The sequence below is a fragment of the Atractosteus spatula genome, chromosome 6 (assembly GCF_055471065.1).
Source record: "Atractosteus spatula isolate fAtrSpa1 chromosome 6, fAtrSpa1.hap1, whole genome shotgun sequence".
In the NCBI taxonomy this organism is placed as follows: Eukaryota; Metazoa; Chordata; class Actinopteri; order Semionotiformes; family Lepisosteidae; genus Atractosteus; species Atractosteus spatula.
The window spans coordinates 38,689,488-38,708,705 of NC_142711.1; the positions used below are offsets into that span (position 1 = coordinate 38,689,488).

General features: G+C 36.7%; 1 protein-coding gene across 1 annotated transcript in view; it reads left to right on the forward strand.

Moving 5' to 3' along the window:
- Nucleotides 1-17,352, forward strand: part of ripk2 (receptor-interacting serine-threonine kinase 2) — a 31,354-nt gene extending 14,002 nt beyond the window's left edge. The window contains exons 4-12 of the mRNA XM_088919134.1: nt 4,038-4,195; nt 5,974-6,023; nt 6,523-6,684; nt 7,263-7,348; nt 8,354-8,455; nt 9,360-9,453; nt 10,172-10,261; nt 11,370-11,585; nt 12,239-17,352. Coding sequence (XP_088775260.1) covers nt 4,038-4,195; nt 5,974-6,023; nt 6,523-6,684; nt 7,263-7,348; nt 8,354-8,455; nt 9,360-9,453; nt 10,172-10,261; nt 11,370-11,585; nt 12,239-12,600 — 1,320 coding nt within the window. The 3' untranslated portion in view covers nt 12,601-17,352. The remainder of the gene's footprint in view (nt 1-4,037; nt 4,196-5,973; nt 6,024-6,522; nt 6,685-7,262; nt 7,349-8,353; nt 8,456-9,359; nt 9,454-10,171; nt 10,262-11,369; nt 11,586-12,238) is intronic.
- The last annotated feature ends 1,866 nt before the right edge of the window (nt 17,353-19,218 follow it).

Here is a 19,218-nt window from a genome sequence, read left to right on the forward strand (position 1 = left end):
TGTTCTCAAGTAAGCTTTAGGTCTGTTTTTCTTAAGGACAGGTACAGTACAACTGTACAGTTCTTAGCCAGAACAGTGCCAGTGACTGAAGAAGCTGGAATAAGCGTTAAAACACTCCACTCAGTTCTGCAGCACAATACTTTACTGTTCTGCCAGAATCTGGAACTACTGCTTTGTTGACCTTATTCACTTATGTACCTTATTAAACTTATTATTAAACATCCAATAGGATGAATTTGCAGCCCTCATTGATATTCACTGCGGCAATTCACTACTGCAAGACCGTGCAGAGATTCCTTTGCTTAAATTACGCCTCTAATTTATTTTATAGGTCATTTTTGAGTGCCATATTGCATTTTTAATTCTTTATTTACTTTTTTCTTTCCTTGAGTGTTCCACAGTAAAATAGCCTCTTCTTTTTATTAAAGATACATTTGAGGACTTTGGTGACCCATGGCGTATTATTCAGTTATATACATTTATATACAGTTATATACGTTAATGATAGTCTTCTTTATAAACACAGAAAGTAGTGTATGAAGATATTATTTCATACTTGTTCAGTAACATCTAAGCATAGCGCTATGAGAGTATCCAAATAAGTGCAGTCAAGGCAGTCTTTCAAATTGTCAATACTCGACTCTGATTCTTTGATACTCTGATACTTTAACCATTTTCACAACTGCCTCTATGCGCTTGACTAGTGGCTTGTAGGCAGGAGCAAGAGGGGTGCTATTATGATCAGCAACATCAAGGCCAGGCATAGAAAATAACCTATACTGTATGCTCCAGGGAGAGAGCCATAGCTTTTGTCAAGGATTTGCTTATGGTGTGTATCGCAGTTGACGTACTGGTGATATGCTAAAACACTTTCCAGGAAGCAATGATAAACGTCCCCAAAATAAACTTATGGGCATCAGCAGAGATGGAATCCAATTTATTAATAACACTGACGAAGTATTCAGCTGCCTTGTGTGCATTGGCGCAAGGATGGATATACACTAACAAAGAAATGTTGTGGGAATCCACAAGGTAATAGTATGAGTGGAGAGAGACAAGCAAAAGCTCTATATAGCTTGTAAACATGCCTTCTCTCACACTATTACAGATTTATACCACCTCTGATTAATGTAGAGATGGACCCCACCCCTCTCTCCTTACAGGTACTATCTTTATCTCTATCATGGAGGACTGGTGTTTCAAAACCATTAATAAATAAGTCCTGGTCGATGACCTGGTTGTATAGCCTCTGTAAAAGTAAGGGTAGATACACCTCTGTACTCTTGCAGATAATTGGTAATTAGCTAATATCACTGATTGTAGAGGCCTCCTTTTAATTAATAGTTACATTGTCTTCTTAAAAACTTTCCATTCTTTCCTCTTTCCCGCTTAGTTCTTTCTTTGATGTATCGACTGTCTGAGTGAGATTCTCTACATTGTAATTCCAATTTTACATGTCTGATCATGCCTGTTCCACTGTACTGTTGACATAGAATGAATTCCCTTTTCGTGATAGGTGAGTGCTAACTGTAGTACATTCCCATGTTATCCAAACAAAACAGTGAATAAAATTACTCAGTGCTGCAAAAAAAATTAAACATTTGTTTTCCAGGACCAATAAACAGCATCATAAAAAATAAAAAACAGCAACAACAAAAGAAAAAAGCAAACAATTTGCACTTGCAAACCAACATTGCCACATGTGCAGCACCCCTGAAGTGATGTATGCAAACACGATATTTTACAAATGTACACACAATACATTACAGACACATAGAGACTACATACATGTACACTTAGAGACACATACTCCATTCTTACACTGACAGTACAGAAACACTGAGATATTCAAATAGTATTTCAGAAATTACAAATAGCAAAATTGAGGAAAAACACATTGCAATGTGAGTTTCATTTGCATTAAAGCACCAAGCCAGGATGTGTTTCTGCCAGCTGATACCCTCACACAGCCACACTCACATATGCCTACTCTGCTATGCATGGCAGTGAGATTGAGTGTAGAGGCAGGAGATCGGGCTCTGATGCAGTAAACAGCGCAAAGCTAGGGCTAGATAACATTCCCTTTATGAAGATAACAGATATCAGAAGGATATCTATTGTGTATTGTGAAGTTAATCTCTTCTTATCTTTTCTAGCCTGAAAAGGTTTAGCTCTCTCAACCTTTCCATACCTGTCCCCTGAAACCATGTAATCATTTCTGTTGCTCTTTTTTGAAATCTTTCTATTGTTTTAATATCTTTTTTGTGGTATGGTGACCAAAACTCAACACAGTATTCTAGATGAGGTCTTATTCTACAAGAAGTTCATTGTGGAACTTTACCAAAATTAAATTCCACACTTTTTGAAGAATAATCTAGATAAATATTGAGATTCCTTTTGAGTGTCACTTCTTGACAGGGATCTACACTGTACATGCAATATGTACGGTGTAACTAACTTCTGGAATCCAGTTCATTGATATAAATCCGGAAGTGCAAGGGAACTTAAAGGGATTCTTGCAGCACTCCACTGCTTATATCTGCATTATTAGCAGTTATGCGGCTTAAGATAACAAACGTTTATTATTTGTTTACCAGTTCTTGGTTCATGTACATTTATTACCTTAGATTCCTATGGCTACAGATTAGAGAATAAGCCTTTTATGAGGTAAATTATATATGCTCTCTGGAAATCTGAATATGTCATGTCATATGCCATAGTGTCATTTAATGTCCTGGTTGATTGTTCAAAACATGATTACTTTTACTGGAGCAAGACTGAACAAAAGAAACAAACCTGTAATCTACTGCTCTTATCTAATGCTTTGCATTAATCTTAATTTCTTTTTCTTTACCATCCCTATACTGTAAGTGAGATAAACATAATCTTGAATTTTAAGTGGCAGACGGTTGTTAAAGAGAAGAAGCTTTATTCGTTTTTTTTATTCTGCTTTTCTAAGGAAACAGGAGGGGCCCAGATTCTTAATTAAAGATTTGAGTTAGTGACATAATATGGATGGAGGTGTAAAGCAGATTCTTAGAACTGTTGTTATGCATATTAACACATTAATAAATTAACAGCAGTGTATATTTTTTATATTTGGTATTGAAGTTTCTCATCGTTGCCATACGTTTGGACCACATGCCTTACACACTGAAAACTACATAAGACCAAGACCACGCATTGCCATTCTGCTTTGAAAGAAACATCATTTAAAAAGCAAAATAAATTTACTTAGTTTTATAAGAAATTAGCAGCATTGCTACTTTACACTTTCCTCCTGGCTTCCCTCTATACTTTCCTGATGCTGGACTCATGAACTCTTGACATTTATCATAGCGAGAGAGGTGTAGATCCTTGGATGTAACCTTGGAGTTTTGTGAGACATTTAGGAGCATAATATGGTCAGATTTTGGAGAGGATTTGGTAGGACGGCCACTCCTGGGTTGATTGGCAACAGTCTTGAATGTTTTCATTGTAAGATTATCTTTGTTACTGTGGAAAGATGAACTTCATATTGTTTGGAAATGGCTAAGTAACCCTTCCCAGAGTGAAAAGCTGCAACAGATCTTTCTCTAAGACTGTCAAAGTTTTCTTTTGATCTAGGCATAAAGTGTTACCACAAACATGTGTGCTTAAGACTACACTGACAATGTTTCTTATTTTGTATACAGGTGGAATCACTTCCTGATGATTAATAATTTGCACATGTTTTGGTGCATCTGATTCTACCTACTGAATGTTTTTTTAAAAAAAGTGACAAAGTAGAATTTGTGTGTGCTATTTACTAAATTAGGTTAGTTTTATCTACTATTAGGATTCGGTGAGGACTAGGTGAAGATCAAATATGTCTAAGTACAGTATATTAAACCATAAAATTTTAAGGGGGTGTACTGTACTTACTTTTTGACCATACTGCAGCTCTCTTGGAAAAGAAAACTACTTACTTCAAAGGTGAACAAACTACACTAACTTGAAGAATAGCCCAGCCTAAAGTAACTATGATACATTTTGTTTTATTTTTTATTTTTTCACAGATTGCAGACTTTGGGCTTTCTAAATGGCGCCAGCTGTCCATTAGTAAGGCATCTGGTTCTAAGCCTCCAGAAATGGGGGGTACAGTGATCTATATGCCCCCCGAGGAGTATGAGCCCTCCAAGAACCGACGAGGTGATGTGAAGCATGATATGTACAGGTAAGGAGTTTTGGTGACCTGGTTTGGGAAAAGTGGTTTGGGAAAAGTTCTTGTAACCTGGAGGTTCTTTGTCAAGTCCTTAAATCTGACACTGATTCACCTGGTGTCACCCTGAGTGAGTTAGTTCAACCGAGTTACTGCTGTTGCAGACCACATGGTAACTTCCTAGTATTTTTGAGTGATTTTTGGCAAAGCCATCTGCCAATGGTATAATTATTAAAGGGGGAGAACAGAACCAAATTTTGTTGATCTGTCACATCCTCCAGATCTGAGCCCCATTTTCCCATAAGTACAGAACTGTGCTCAAGACAAGTCTGAAGAAGGCATGTTGCGGTTATCTTTGCAGAGTACTGAGTAAGAGAGGGAAATAGGCAAAGCCAGTTGGAGTCTGTCATCCTGGGCATAAAAAAAACAATCATTGACTTTTATGTCTGTAGTCATTGTGTTACTGTATGTGTAGGTTTATTTAATGGTTTAATTTGAGAATCTGAAACAAGGATTAAGGATTAAGTACTAAATTTTCGAGTTACTTTTGTTTCTTACCCATGTCCATGAAATAATTGACAACATGGCAGTTATTGCTGCTGCCTCACAGCTCTTGAATCCCGTGTTTGAGTCCAGACTGGGCGACCTTCAGTAAGACGTTTGCGTGCTAAGGCAGTAAGTGGCAGGTGATTGTGCAGTTGAACTGAGGAGAGACTAAAGTAGCTGGAGAATGTTCACGGGTGGCCAAGGGAATACTGACAGGGTCATGAGTGCCGGTTTTGAAGAAAATGGTTCCTGGTCAGGTGTAGCCTTCAGAATGAGCAAATATTCAGGTTTCAGTGGTGAATTACTAGGAGTACTGTAATCAGCTAGAAATTCTGGATTTAATTTAGCAAAATAATGTGGTATAATTCAGACCAGTGAAAGAAAAAATCCAGTGAATTCCGAAGGTCTTTTAGATAAACAGATAGTTTATATAGTTTTGTTGTGTATTAGATTATTTTAATGCATTCAATTTTTTTAATGCATTCTTAGGTTTTACAGTGCCTTTTTGCTTTGTACATTGCACAATTTACTGTACATAAATTACATTTTTTTTATTTGTTTAATCACTACTTTCTCAGTGAAATATGAAGTGAGCTACTTTATATGGGCAGCATAGTTACTATTTTACCAATTGTTTGCTTTTTCTTATTTCTCTACTTTTAGTTACAATGGCTTTTTTTCAGACTTGAATTTGTCCATAATAAGACCTTTTTGAAAGAAGATTCATGTTTTTGTTATTTTGACTTATTAAAGAGTGAGGTGTTTTTTTCTTTATCCTCTTGTACAAATCAGTGAAAAAATGAATATTCTACCAGGGCTGTGTCTGGACATTTGTTTCCTATCTTGTTTTCCCATTTTGAAACAGACAGCAGAAGAACAGAGTGGATTTCAGGTAGGAGTTACAAGACTCATCCTTTGGCTGAAAGGCTTCATTTACAGTATAAAGACAGCAGTGCCATCAGACAGGACCTCCTCAGCCTCTTTGACTCAAAGGCTTAAGTGACATTCCTCTCATTCTTTTGTGGTTTTATAATCAAACAAGAACAGAAAGCATATTCGTAGACCATAGATTACAAAGTCGTTCTGTACTGAGTCACTGGTTGCCACCAAGATCTGAGTGCATCAGGGTGAGATTGAGTCATGTAGTTACTGGACAATGGATGAGGAATCTTACTGAACAAAAGTCTTTGGATGTTATACAGTATTCTGATACTTAATTTTTATTATTCATGTTTTTTTTCTTTCAGTTATTCGATAATTATGTGGGAAGTTTTGTCAAGAAAAATACCTTTTGAAGGTAACGGCAAAGTCTTGTTTTTTTCCTAAATGGAGAAATAAAAACACTCACTTTTGTCTTCAGAATTTTTTATATTTTTATCTGTTTTCAGCTGTAGGACATGATTGTTAATTAGACAATGATATCAGCTGTGGTACAGTTTTAGTACTATTTAACTAATTATGTGTGAGCTCTACTAAGATCCAGCACCTGAGTCCTTCCCTTGAAACCTTGAAATCTCAGTTTAGTGGTATTGTACTTTTTATGTTTTGGTGTTAAATATAAAACCCATAGTTTTGCATATATATATATGGTGAGAAAGGAAGAATAAACATAAATAACAGAAGGATTAACAGATTGGACAAAGTTTTTCATCGGGGTATGAATAAATCAGGAGGGCTCTGTACAGTGCAAGGTAGCACAGGATGTTAATATATCTTTATTTTTCTAGCATTGCTTAGTGTGTTTTGAGGGCGGCTCTTTGAATATTAATGTTCCTATTTGTTAATTTGTGGCACAGAAGCTACTAACCCCATGCAGATCATGTTTAGCGTTTTGCGAGGAAGCCGACCTGACACGGGCCCTGAGAGCCTGCCGATTGAGATTCCCAGCAGAGACACTCTTATCGACCTGATGAGCTGTGGCTGGGCCAGTAACCCAGACGACCGCCCATCATTTCAGAGTAAGTCACTGACAAAAGGTATACTGTATATATAGTATTTACTGCTGAGTTTATTATATTATATACTGAATGAAGAAAACTCTTCTTAGTGAAATCTCATTTTGATCGTAAATATAAAACCATTAGAAAAGTTCAAATCAGGGAGAGGCGATTCAGAATAACTTTTTGGAAAGATGTGCCTCCTGTTCTTGTTTATAAATGCGCTTCCTCTTAGTAAATCAGGAGCCATAATTGTTGAAAACGTAGTCCACCCAGAGAGTTAAGTATTCCATGGGTAATTAAATTAATATCACAAATGTGTACATTGCTTTTATGAGATTCATGTCTTTCTGGGTGTCTTTCTGTCTTTGTATTTGTATAATTATTCAAGCTACAGTATGTGCATCCAAGTAATGTACCAAAAAACATGGTATATGTAAAACAAAACCTTTTGACATTACGACAATCACTTTTTTAATTGTACAGATTTTAGAAATTAGATAGATAGATACTTTATTGATCCCGTGAGGGAAATTGCAGAATTAAGAGAAGCACACCATGATGATTAGTTAAGCAATGTTTACTATTTTCTCCTGAAGAGTGTTTGATTGAACTGGAGCCTATGGTTAGAAGATTTGATGAAATCATGGTTCTAGAAGCTGTGCTGGAAGTGAAAAAAGCAAAAGTAAGTACATCCTTGTATGATGTTTTTTTCAGTAATGACCCAGAATAAAACATACCAGAATTCAGTAAACTGAAATCACGTTTATAATTTTTCCCCTCCCTAAAATGAGTTTAAAAAGCAAATAAAAGATCATAATTTTAAAGAATTTTGCTATTAAACCTTAGAAATACTGTAAGTTTACGTACAGTAGTACAGCAGGTTGCCTTCCTGACTAAAGACTATAACCTCAAAGACTAAACCTGTTTGTAATTCATTGTTTGGAATTAAAGTACGAATTGAATGAAATTCTCACATGAATGTGGGTCACAGCAGTTGGAGAGAGAATAGGGCAAGTTGAGAGACAGACTGAGAGTGAGGGGGAGCTGAAAGTCTTGAGTAAAAGGGTGGAAGATTTGGAAGAAATCCAGACACTGAAAATGTTTGGCTGCTGCTCTTTCCTTATTGTCTATAGTGGAAGCCCAGGCTCCAGCCTCTCAACTACTTATATTTTATGCTCTAATTACGAATACGGGTGAAGTATGTACAGTACATTAATTATATACTAGTCTATGAAAACCCCTTTGTTGTTACTCCATTTTGACAAGGCAGCCTACCATATACTGTAGGTACCTTAATACAGATTGGAATTAATTCATTTTTGTAGTAGCAAACCACTTTCTCTTTTACTTTCTGGAGATTTTCTGTAAATGTTTTCTTTTACCTATCTTTCTGATTTGTCTCCGTTTCTTTTGTGTCATGTGGAGGAGTAGTTAGGGCTCTGAACTCATAACTGGAATCTTTTTGTACCACAGAGAAAACTCCGTCACTTAGATTGCTTCAGTAAAATGTCTAACTTTATATAAATGGCTATACATGTAACTTGCATATACAGTAAGCATCAGGAAAATAAATTAAAATTACAGTACCCATGAGTGAGCATTGAGGCTATACAGTATTTGAACCTGGCAGTCAGATTTTGATTTTTATTTCATTGTGATTCCTGCATTTTCTGTTTTCTTTTTCTAGTTATTTAGCAGGCATGCTTATTCCTCAGGATCTTTACGTGAGAAGAAATTCTCCAAAGAAGAAAAAACTCTAAATATAATAAAAGACAACATTCCTTGGCTGGTCAGTCTTGTTTTTGTCTTCTGTCATCTTAGTGTTCTTGTGTGTAGACTTTTCATTGAAAAGCAAACTACATTTGTTAAAAAAATGTTAAGAGTACAACAGCTCTTTTCTGTAAAACCTTTTTCAGTTGCCTCTGTTAAACATGAAATGGCTGTGGTGTTTTCCATTATTGCCCCACTCCAAATACAGTTGGTTTGATTCACAAATACTGAAGGAGATTATGTTTCAATACATCCATTAACCTCTCCACACTTTTAATATATATATATAGTATATTATAGTATTATAAAAATATTATACATATTCATTTGCAGTCAAAGGAAAACATGATTGTTTCAGAACAAACATTGTATAGTCCCTTTCCGCAATTGTGCTACTTAATTGAACCTTTGTACTTAGAAAAATTTGTCTTGTGAATGAGAATACTTATTAAGGGTATTTTCTGAGTTAGTAGTCAGTTACTAAACATTTGTTTGTCATCTGTGCTGCCAATTTATAATAATATATCTACTGTGTTCTAATTTAGTTATTAATGTAATAATCATTATTATAATTTTCAGTTTTTAATTGGATTTCACGATTCTGAAATCTGAGAGGTGATTTATAAAAAACATTAGGGTTATAGGCTGAGTTTGCACTTAGGCAAATGACCACTGGGTTCATGAATATCATTTCTAAAGCTTTGCCACACAGCTGTGGTAAAAATAGAGTCAAATATAATAAAGTAGAGAGAAGTCTTAGTAAGTCTAAAGCAAAGTGATGTAGGGATAAAGATTGTTTAATAAAAAGATTCTTTAACAATCTGTGGGGAGCTGTAGCAAACTAAATATGTAATAAATCCATAAATAAACTCTGTACTGTTTTCTGTCATTCTGATTCCCTTTGTACTCTATGTACTCTGCAGGAAACAAGCTCTGCCTCTGGATCTTGCTCCTCGCAGGAAGCAGAGATGTCTCAGCCCCAGTTCCTGACTGTCAGCAGTGCACCGGCTTCCAAAGGCAGGTTTGCCTCGCAGATGTGCCTGGGGGATTCTGTACTGATGCACATGTGATCGCCATGTTGTACCCAACATGGGTTTACTTAACCCCGTTAAGTAAAATTGGGGATGGTAAATTCCAATTCTTTGAGCATCTTGCAGGTTTCATTGGTACTCATTGAAATGAACTCATTCAGACCTTAAACTGGTACTGTATATATCTGTTTATCCAAATTTAGTTCAGTCACGTAGATCAGTGGAGAACGTAAACAAGGGAATCATTCGACCCTCAACTAGAGTTGATCCTTATCTTTGCTACAGTTTCTTTGTGGTTTGTGTTTCAGGTTCTTTGCTCAATGAAATCACCATTTCACTTAGGTTGGTATTTTTGTCCCACCACCTTCAGTCAAGCCTCAGCGTCACTGGGGTGCTTTGAAGCTTGTGCCAACTTTAAGGATGCTTTAAAGGCATTCTTGCACTTAACTGTGGGAGTTTGTGTGCTTGAAGTCTCAGTGCATGCCAGCTGTCAACAGTAGTATCTCCATTATACAGAAAAGTAGACACATCTAGTGAATGGAATAAACGTAAAAGACATTTAATAGAATTGGTTTGTCCCACACACCTTAAGTGGCATATACAGTGAAGTATGGCAGACTACGATGTAAAATACTGATGACATAAACCATTACTTTTAGTCGTGCTATCGCAATGTAATTATGCTGTTTTTTCTTACCTTTCAGAAAGTGAAGAATGTCCTTGCGAACTAGATTTAAAGCACTTGGATCAGCCAAACAAAAGTCAATATAACATACTTTCATGCACAAATGCAGGTACAGTAACTGAGTCTTTTAGGTATTAATTTATGTGTTCCAGTGTTACCTATTGTTGTTTTGCACATTACCTGTTGTCTCTGTCTTTTTTTTCTTATACAATTGTATTGTTGTTGTTTTTTTGTACTGCTTACCATCTGAGAGCTAGCTAAATAGCATTTCATTATACCATATACCTGTGTATGAGTATAATGACAATAAACTTGACCTCGAACTTGAAATCATCCATTGACCTCGTTAAGCTCCATGTTGTATGTCAGTCTCCCCCAAACTTTGTCTGTCAGTCTCCCTTCTCACTCTTTCCTCACAGGGTATTCTTCTCACTATCCCCTCCGGGATTGTCATTCTCCAACCCCTCAAGGGGTTACTGCAGCTGCTAGTCAGTCTTTGTTCTCTTCTAACATCGCCCCGTCTAGTAGCATCTCACACCCGCTATTGTCGTGCTTCAGCCTGGCTCTCTCACAGCAGAGCCATGCATTCGGGAGAGCTAGTCTCCCTCGTCCTCTCAGCACTGCAGCTGCAGCAAGACTGTGGTCCTACTGGGTCTCTCCCTCTCAGGGAAGTATTCAGTGTGGCTTTAAACCACTCCGACACATGTGGCTCATTCCATTTATCCACATTAGGTGTGGTTTCCACAGCAAGGCATCACTCTTAATCAGAGGCTCCACTCCCCATACCAAACACTCCCTGCATACCACTACAATATACAGTACTTACCTCTAATGAAATTTGAGAAATATCAGCACTGGTACTTCATTAAGAACGAGGCCTTTGTCACAGAGGTTGCCAGATTTGTTAAACAAAAGTCTGTCTGTAATTGACCAAATTTGTGCATTTTGTTTTCTTGCCCTGTTATATTTGTCCTGTTACAAAGCAGTTTATTTAAGTGTCAAAATTACCTGTTTCTTATAACCTTTGCCTTTTAGTTGCTTAAACATAAAAGGTTTTGCATTGTCTTAATGGCTTTTCTAGGCTGAGGGCAGAGGCTTTTGGGATTTATAGGAGCTTATAGGAACATAAATATCTTGAAGTACTTACCCTTTTGTGTACAGTATATAAGCTAAACAGAGGGAAGAATAGATTGTTCTGTCTTTCTTCTGTGAAACAGGTGTTTCTGATGCCAATCCTCTGTCCTGTATGACCAACCCAATGCAGGATCTTCCCATGTCTCTTATTGCACCCAGTTTGGAGAATAACCTGCAGGAGGGCACATACCAAACTGCCAAACATCAGCCAGACCTCAATATCCCTTTCAAGCCCAGCATCCCAGAAACAGATTATGAGGAGAAGCTCAGCTACATGACTTTGCAGCCATGCACAGCAGGTATTGCATCTCCCTTTTGGCCAAGAATCACTCAACAATAGCACCAGTGTACAAAAATGAAGCACTGGCAGCATGGCAGGACTACACAATTAGCTCTTTTTTTCATGTGGAAGAGCTGCAGTATATAAGATTAACACCTCTCTCTCACTTTTATAACTTTTCTTATGGAAAACTAAGCTAGTGTAAAGGCCGGCTTTCTCAAGATGAAGTTTCAGGAAATAGCTACGATAACGGAATAAGATATGTAGCCATGTTCTCCATCTGGCATGTGAGCTGTAATAAGATCCTGATGTCAGAGATTGCAGTAGCAGCTGTTGATGCTGTAATTTACCCCCCTAGTCCCTGTAAATCACTTTTTTTTGCTAAATGGCTGTTAATGTCATTCATTCTTTCCATGAACAAACAAGAGGAAGACATTCAATACATCTTGCTCATTTTGTGACTAGTAGATATGCATCCTAAAATCTAATCTTGCTGGCAACAATCCTTGAGTGTGAGATTCTGCAACCTGGCTGTGCAGCTCATTCCCACATTCACCACAAAACGTCTGAAAATGTCCCTGCTGTTTTCAGTGACTTATGCACCTCTAGCGAAACATTCTGAGCTTTGCAGCCTCACCATCTTACTGTGCAATCTTCTGAATCTCGTTTTAGGTTTTGTCCCGCAGTGTACACAGCCAGGCCCAGCCGCTCAGTGGATCCAGGTGAAGAGGGAGGACATTGTGACACAGATGACTGAGGCCTGCCTGAACCAGTCCCTGGATGCCCTTCTGTCCAGGGAGCTCCTCATGCGAGAAGACTACGAGCTGATCTCCACCAAGCCCACCAGGACAGCCAAAGTCAGGCAGCTGCTGGACACCTGTGACAAGCAGGCAGAGGAGTTCTGCAGAGTTGTCATTCAGAAGCTGAAGGACAACAAGCAGATGGGCCTGCAGCCTTACCCAGACCTGTCTTCCCCCAGCCCTGCACCCAGCGGCCCCATATTGATGTCCGTAATCGATAACCGCAAGATGTAAACAAGCACTCGAGCAACAAAATACAGAAATTTACTTTATTTTAACATGGTTCATTTCTAATAAGCATACGGAGGACTGTTTTATTCATCTAAATAATATCAAGGAAAAGATATTAACTTTTTTTCCAGTATTTATCATTAGACTTTGTCGAAACTTGCTCACTATGCCAAACATTATGAATGCCCCCAAAACATACTGCAACTGGAATGTTTGTGTTAAAGTTTTTTTTCAGAAACAACAGCAAAATGGGACTTCAGCCTTTAATCTTTCAAATTTCTCTTGGGCATTGTTGTATGCCCAGGAGAGATCTGCTTGGCTCACTATGACTTATCAAACCAGTGAAGCTAACTTCTCATTTTCTGCTGTTAATCAGTTGGAAGTGTTTACAACTTGTGAATGCAGTTTTAGAAAATACTTTGTTTTCTGTCTTGAAAAAACAAAGTCTTTAAGACAGAAAAATTGTATTTTATCTCTACAGGGCAAATTAAGGGTTAAGGGAGGCAGAGGTATGCCAGGTCTTCATAATGTAGAACTTTACTCTAAACATTACTCTACAGCAAGTCTGTCCATAATATGCATCTTTTTAAAAAGTTATTCTGGAATATAAAAACATTGGTCATTAAGGTAAGCAGTTTGGTTGGTATTAGCAGTGAGAAATGTTTCTGGAATATTTCACAATCTCTGTACAGGATCACTTGAATGAAGCAACTCTACACACAAAAAAACAAAGATGGCAAGGTACAAGTACTGTATATAGTTTAGTATTAGGTACAAGTATAGTCTAGGTCATTAGTAGAACAAATAAGCCACTAATTACCCAAGTAGAACACATTTTCATAAAAATGGGTGAATTTGATATATACCTGACCACTCATTAAGCAAAATCTAGTGCAACCTCTAGTGATGTGATAGTAATACTCACAACCAATAATGGGCAATTCCTTGCAAATGTATTCACCCCCTGTCAATAATCTCCCATTTTCATTAATTACAGATCATATAGGCTATTTTTTTACAAATTAACATTTTAATTTAAAACTTTTGAGCACTGTTAAACAAGAAGAAGATTGAATGTCAGAATAACTTACAACGAAGATATATAAATTTAAAAGGGATTGTCAGTTAATTTACATTGATTAAAAGAAATACAAATTTCATACATATATACAAAATAAAATGACTGATTCATACTCCTATGCCACTTATGTACTGCATCTTTTATCAGAAGCTTCAGAAGGTGGTGGAAGCACCTTTCGCAACAGCTACTACTGTCAGTATTCTGGAGAAGTCTGTACCACCTTTAAAGATTTTTCCTTGGAAAATTGCTCCAGTTCTGACATGATTGTTTGGCATTCCAGATAGACTGCAATCCCCTGGTCTCACCATACATACTGTATTCAATTGGATTTAAATCAGCATGTTAACTGTGCCTCTCAAGGACAATTGCTCTCTTCTTCTCATACCTCTCCGGTATGGTTTTGGTATTGAGCCTCAGATCATTGACATGCTGAAGTTTTCAGTGCAATTTAGATTTTATGGTGATTCATGCAGATTTTTCCTTTGATGCACCCGTACTTTGCTTCATCGATTTTCCCTCGGCTTCTTAATCCATAACATGTTGATGCCACCACCATGCTTGCTGGAATAGTGCTGACTCAGTGATCTGATGTATTGGACTAACTGCCCTGCACTTACGTAGGCTTTGTGTTTAGACAAAATTTTTGTTTTCTCTCTTGTCTAACTATAAAACCACCCACTACATCTATAGTCTGTTACATCCAGGATTTAAGATGAGTCTTTTTCAGTAGTCTACTCTTTCTTACTTTTTTTTCTTTTCTCACCTGTGCCAGCAAAATGTATTTAGGGGCCATTTAGGGATTTCTAGATTTCTCAGTTTGGAGTAGATTGTAAATATTCTAAATGCAAAGTCCTATTTAAAAGTGTCTTGATGGCAAGAACAGACAGCAACAAAATGTGGGAATTGTCCAAGGGAATAAATACTTTTTCAAAGCCCTGTAGGTCTGTTTCACATCGAGAATTGTTATCCACAACTGCAATTTTAATTCTGAAATTCTGAAAGATTTTCTTCCCTTAAATTGACTTTTTTTCTGTGATACATTAATGAGAGCCCTTTTCTCAGATGGTTTGTGTCTGAACTATGTTTTTAAAGATTTGTTTTAAGTAGTCGTCACACTTGACAGTCAGCTGGATAGATGTGACTGAAAAAAACATTTTGTCCAGTAAAGTAAAATATTTTATTTTACAGCCTTTAAAAAACAGATGGGAAAGTGTTACATTCTCACACTACTGACCTGTCCTCCTGGGTGTATTGCAGTTATAGTTTCCTTCAGCTGGTCAACCAGAATGAAATATTTTCATGTCTTTCACTTTATTTATGTCACATTTTATTTTTGTCACTGCAATGTGTGGTATGTGACTCAGAAAATGAGAACAAAAAATTACAGAACTGCAAAGAATATCTTATGAAGGTTTGTATTGCATCTTTTTGAATGGATCCTTCAAAACTATTTGCAGTTATAATACCTCTTGTCATTCATCAGGATCAACTAGTGCAAATACTGTATGTCTTTACTGTGCTACCAATAAAATCTAGATTCTTACCTGTAATCATACATTAGGAAAATGAACAGCATTAAGGTGATCAAACATAATGCATAGTGGGGAACAGTAAAGCTAAGCAAATGATAAAAGAAGCAGTACATAAGTGGTACAAGGTTCATCATGACCAATTGTTTTTTTTACTCTAAATGAGACTATGCCAGTTGTATCCTTTTTATTAGTGTTATTATGAAATTAAATGCTTGATTTCAACACATTACTTTACTGAAGGAGTATGATATTCGGAACTGGTTAATAAATGAAATGTTGCAGAATGGTGGTATATCAGTTAGTATGGCTCTGCTTCTAGGCCTTTACTGGGAAAAAGTGGGTTTCTGATTTTGGTTCTTAACAGAATAAATTAGTATTACATCTTAGGAAGATTAAGCACTGTTTAAATCCCCACATTAGAGAAAAAGACTGATTCTTTCCCACTGTTTTCTCCGTAAGTTGTCTCAGTTTTTTGGAAGCACGTGTTTGTCTGGATTTGAACTTGAAGTTGTCTGCTAACTGTGTTTAGATGTCTGTTTAGAATTCTAACTCTATTCACACCAGGGAAGGGACATAGGATCATTCAGACAGCAGTGCACATGGTATAAAAGGCAGTGCTCAGGTGTTATATTGTTAAAAAGTGTAACATTGATATATTCCCTTGTGTAATTCAGTTTACAGTAGTATTTTCAGACACAATGTGTTGGACTAAACAGGATAAGTAGAAATGTCTGTTCAACATATGCAAGAAAATACTTTAGAAATAAAAGGACAATACAATCGCACTTTTGATTTATAGGATCACAAGGTGAAAATTACATACAGTACAGGAAGCAAGCAGCATACATACAGAATACCTGTGTTCAATCCAAGGTGCTATTGATCTTCATACTGGATAGGACTGTGATAAGGAGAGTGCATTGTTGTGCAGGCTCTACTATTTAATACCTCACTGTTGGAAGAGCACATCCAGCATGTCTGCACTACACAGTAACAGGTTGATGATGCTGAACACATGTATGCAGTGGTTGTTTTTCCTTTGGTGTGCAATATTTTACAGCTTTGGCAACTTAATAAAACCGCAGTGGCTGGAGGAAATGTAGCTTGGCCATAACACTTGGACTATGGGACTCTGAAGAGGAGCCAAGGGGGTGATGCAGTGGCCTTGATGGGATGGAGGAAGGGGTGTAAAGTGATTAAGACTGCAGAAAAGTCTATTTGTTCCTCATATTCATAATGGGGCTAAGTTGAAGGGTTTTTTTTTCTTTTATGATGATGGAGTTTTTTGATGATGGAGACCTTTCTGCTCTTTTTGCAAACATTTATTTAATGCCATGTATGAAAAAGGAAAGTGTCATTTTCCTACATTTCCTGCATTTTGACCTTTTAATGAACATTTATTAAAGTTCATCTCAAATGTAGCAAAATTAGAGGCTATCAAGCCAATGCTCATGTTTCCTTTTCTCCACATGAACCTGTTTTTCTGTTGCATGCAATACAGTAGATTTTGTTGTGCTTCTTGATGGTGAATATTTTAACAGAGAATGGTGAATTCACAACCAGTTTTGGTTAAGGTGAGTGTTAATGTGGAGATGATGAGGGAGGGTTTTACCAATTGTTGTATGCTGTTGGGTTTGCCCAGTGTGCTTCCCCTTCTGTAGCTTTACTGTGGTGTACCATGTTACAAGCAGAGTAAATTGTAATGCAACACAGAGAAAGCATACTGAAGTACAGAAAGAAATCATAAAGCTTTATTCATACTTTAAGAAACCATGTTAAAGCCAGTCTATAAGTATGATGAGAATGGGAATAAGTACAGTATGAGTATGGGCATAAGTATGGGAAACCTAGGAGGACCCTGGTAATGTCATGCAGTTTTACCATGGTAAACTTTCAGTAAGATTTTGTAGGGGTTCAGTCCAGAACATGTTCGTAACACATTAAATTAGGTGTTGCAAGCAGGATTTATTAACACTTTGTATGTTTAGTAAATTTCTGAAGTATTAATAAAGTGACAGAAAAGTCACTCTATATACTGTACATTTATTGATGGAGCTCTAAACTGAAGTGTTAACAAGAGTATTTAATCTGAGAGAGGGGGCTTTGGGAAGTGCATTCATTCAATAAATACACCTTTTCATCAGTCTGTTATTACTAAGTGTATTAATTTATGAATAAAACAACATTATAAATCAGACAATATTTTGGATATCAGGTTTAAAAATGTTGTACTTAGAAAAAAGACCCAGTGAACAGGAGATTTTAAATCGGATCCCCCTCTCACAAATTTGATACAAACTTTTGATGATGATTACAGATGATACTTCTTTTCTATGTCTGTTTCTGTATTGATACTATGGTCCATATGTTTGGATACTTACCTCAGTCTTGATGAATCGTCCAGTCACTGTTGACAATGTATATTTACTATGGCAGTCTTATGGTAGAAGGAAAAAATCAGTCTTAAATTTCCCTGCAGTTCAATATTCTCATCAAAAAAGGTTTCTATTTTTTTCTGCCATACAGCATGCAATTTGGCTCAAATAACTCACCATTATATACACTATGAACATCACTTGCGCTCAATTAATTCAGGAAACCCTACACAGAACCAGCCCCTCCTTATGAAATCCCTCTACTACAAACATATAAAATGGAAAGTCCAGGGAGGTTTATCCAAAATGACACTCTCTACAACTTTACCCTATATCCTGACGCACTGCATTAATATTTGTGTACATGCTTACATTAAATGTCATCTGCCAGGTGTTTGCCCAGCCTTCATCTAAATCTGTTTTAATTTCATTTTCTACTTGTACAGCATTAGCTGATCCTACTATTCAGGTAACAGCTGCAAACTTGACTAGTCTCCTAACAATACCACTATCTAGATCATTGATAAACATTAGGGAATGTGAGTGGTCCCGGTCCCTATTCCTGTAGTACTCTATTAACTACATTACCCCAATCTGAGCATTTATCTGTACTCTCTTTACTGTGTTCTCTTGATCTGCTTTAGTTTCTTTAAGCCCAATGGCAACATCAGACAGGGGATCAAAACATTTACATATTTACTTTACAATGCAAAGTAAAACCAAATATTAAAGCAACAATATTTCGCATTAACTAAAAAACAGAGAAATAAGAAATAAAATGAGATTTGAAACAATGTTCTTGTTGTGCTTCCCTGAAATCAAAACATTTAATCAAAATTAAAACTAGATGCTTGATCAGGGGGTAGCATGATGGTACAGTGGTTATCCTTGCTGCCTAGCAGCAGTAGGGACCTGGGTTTAATTCCAGACCTGAGATTGTTATCTGGAATTTTGTATGTTTATATGGGTTTTCTCTGGGACCTTGTTTCCTCTCACTATCCTGGTACATTAGTTGGCTTCTGGGGGTGAGTGTGTATGTTTGTGTGTGGGTCCAATTCTATTGTGACCCTGTATTGGATGACGCAGTTAGAAAATGATTGGATGGATGTTCTAATCTGCAGCTTAAAGTGTTATGCAGTTTTGCAGTGGAGCTTTGCACTGCTGTCTGAACCCATTTAGGAAAGCAACTGTATGGGAGTGACAAAGCTTAGACCAAGTCGTGGTTTGGGAAGACACTAGATAAATGGAATTTAAATGCTGATGAATGCAGTGAAATAGGAACATAAGCTCATATTGCATGAATGATTATGAATTGCAGGGGGCTACACAAAAACGGTATTGGAGTCTTTATGCAAATTCTTCAATGTCTTCATCTATCTATCTAATGGTGGATAAAAAGCACCATTTTATTTTATTTTGAAATATTTTTATTTTGAAACTTTAAAGAAGAGCAATAACTAAGATTTATGGTCTCGGGCAACTTTCATATACAATATATGAGAATATATAATATGTATATCTATACAATACAATATACGTACATATTCACATAACAAGACTAGCTTTCAAATGCTATTTCTAAAAAAAAGAAGACTGTAACTCAAATGTTAGCCTCTTTGGCTCCCAGTTCATT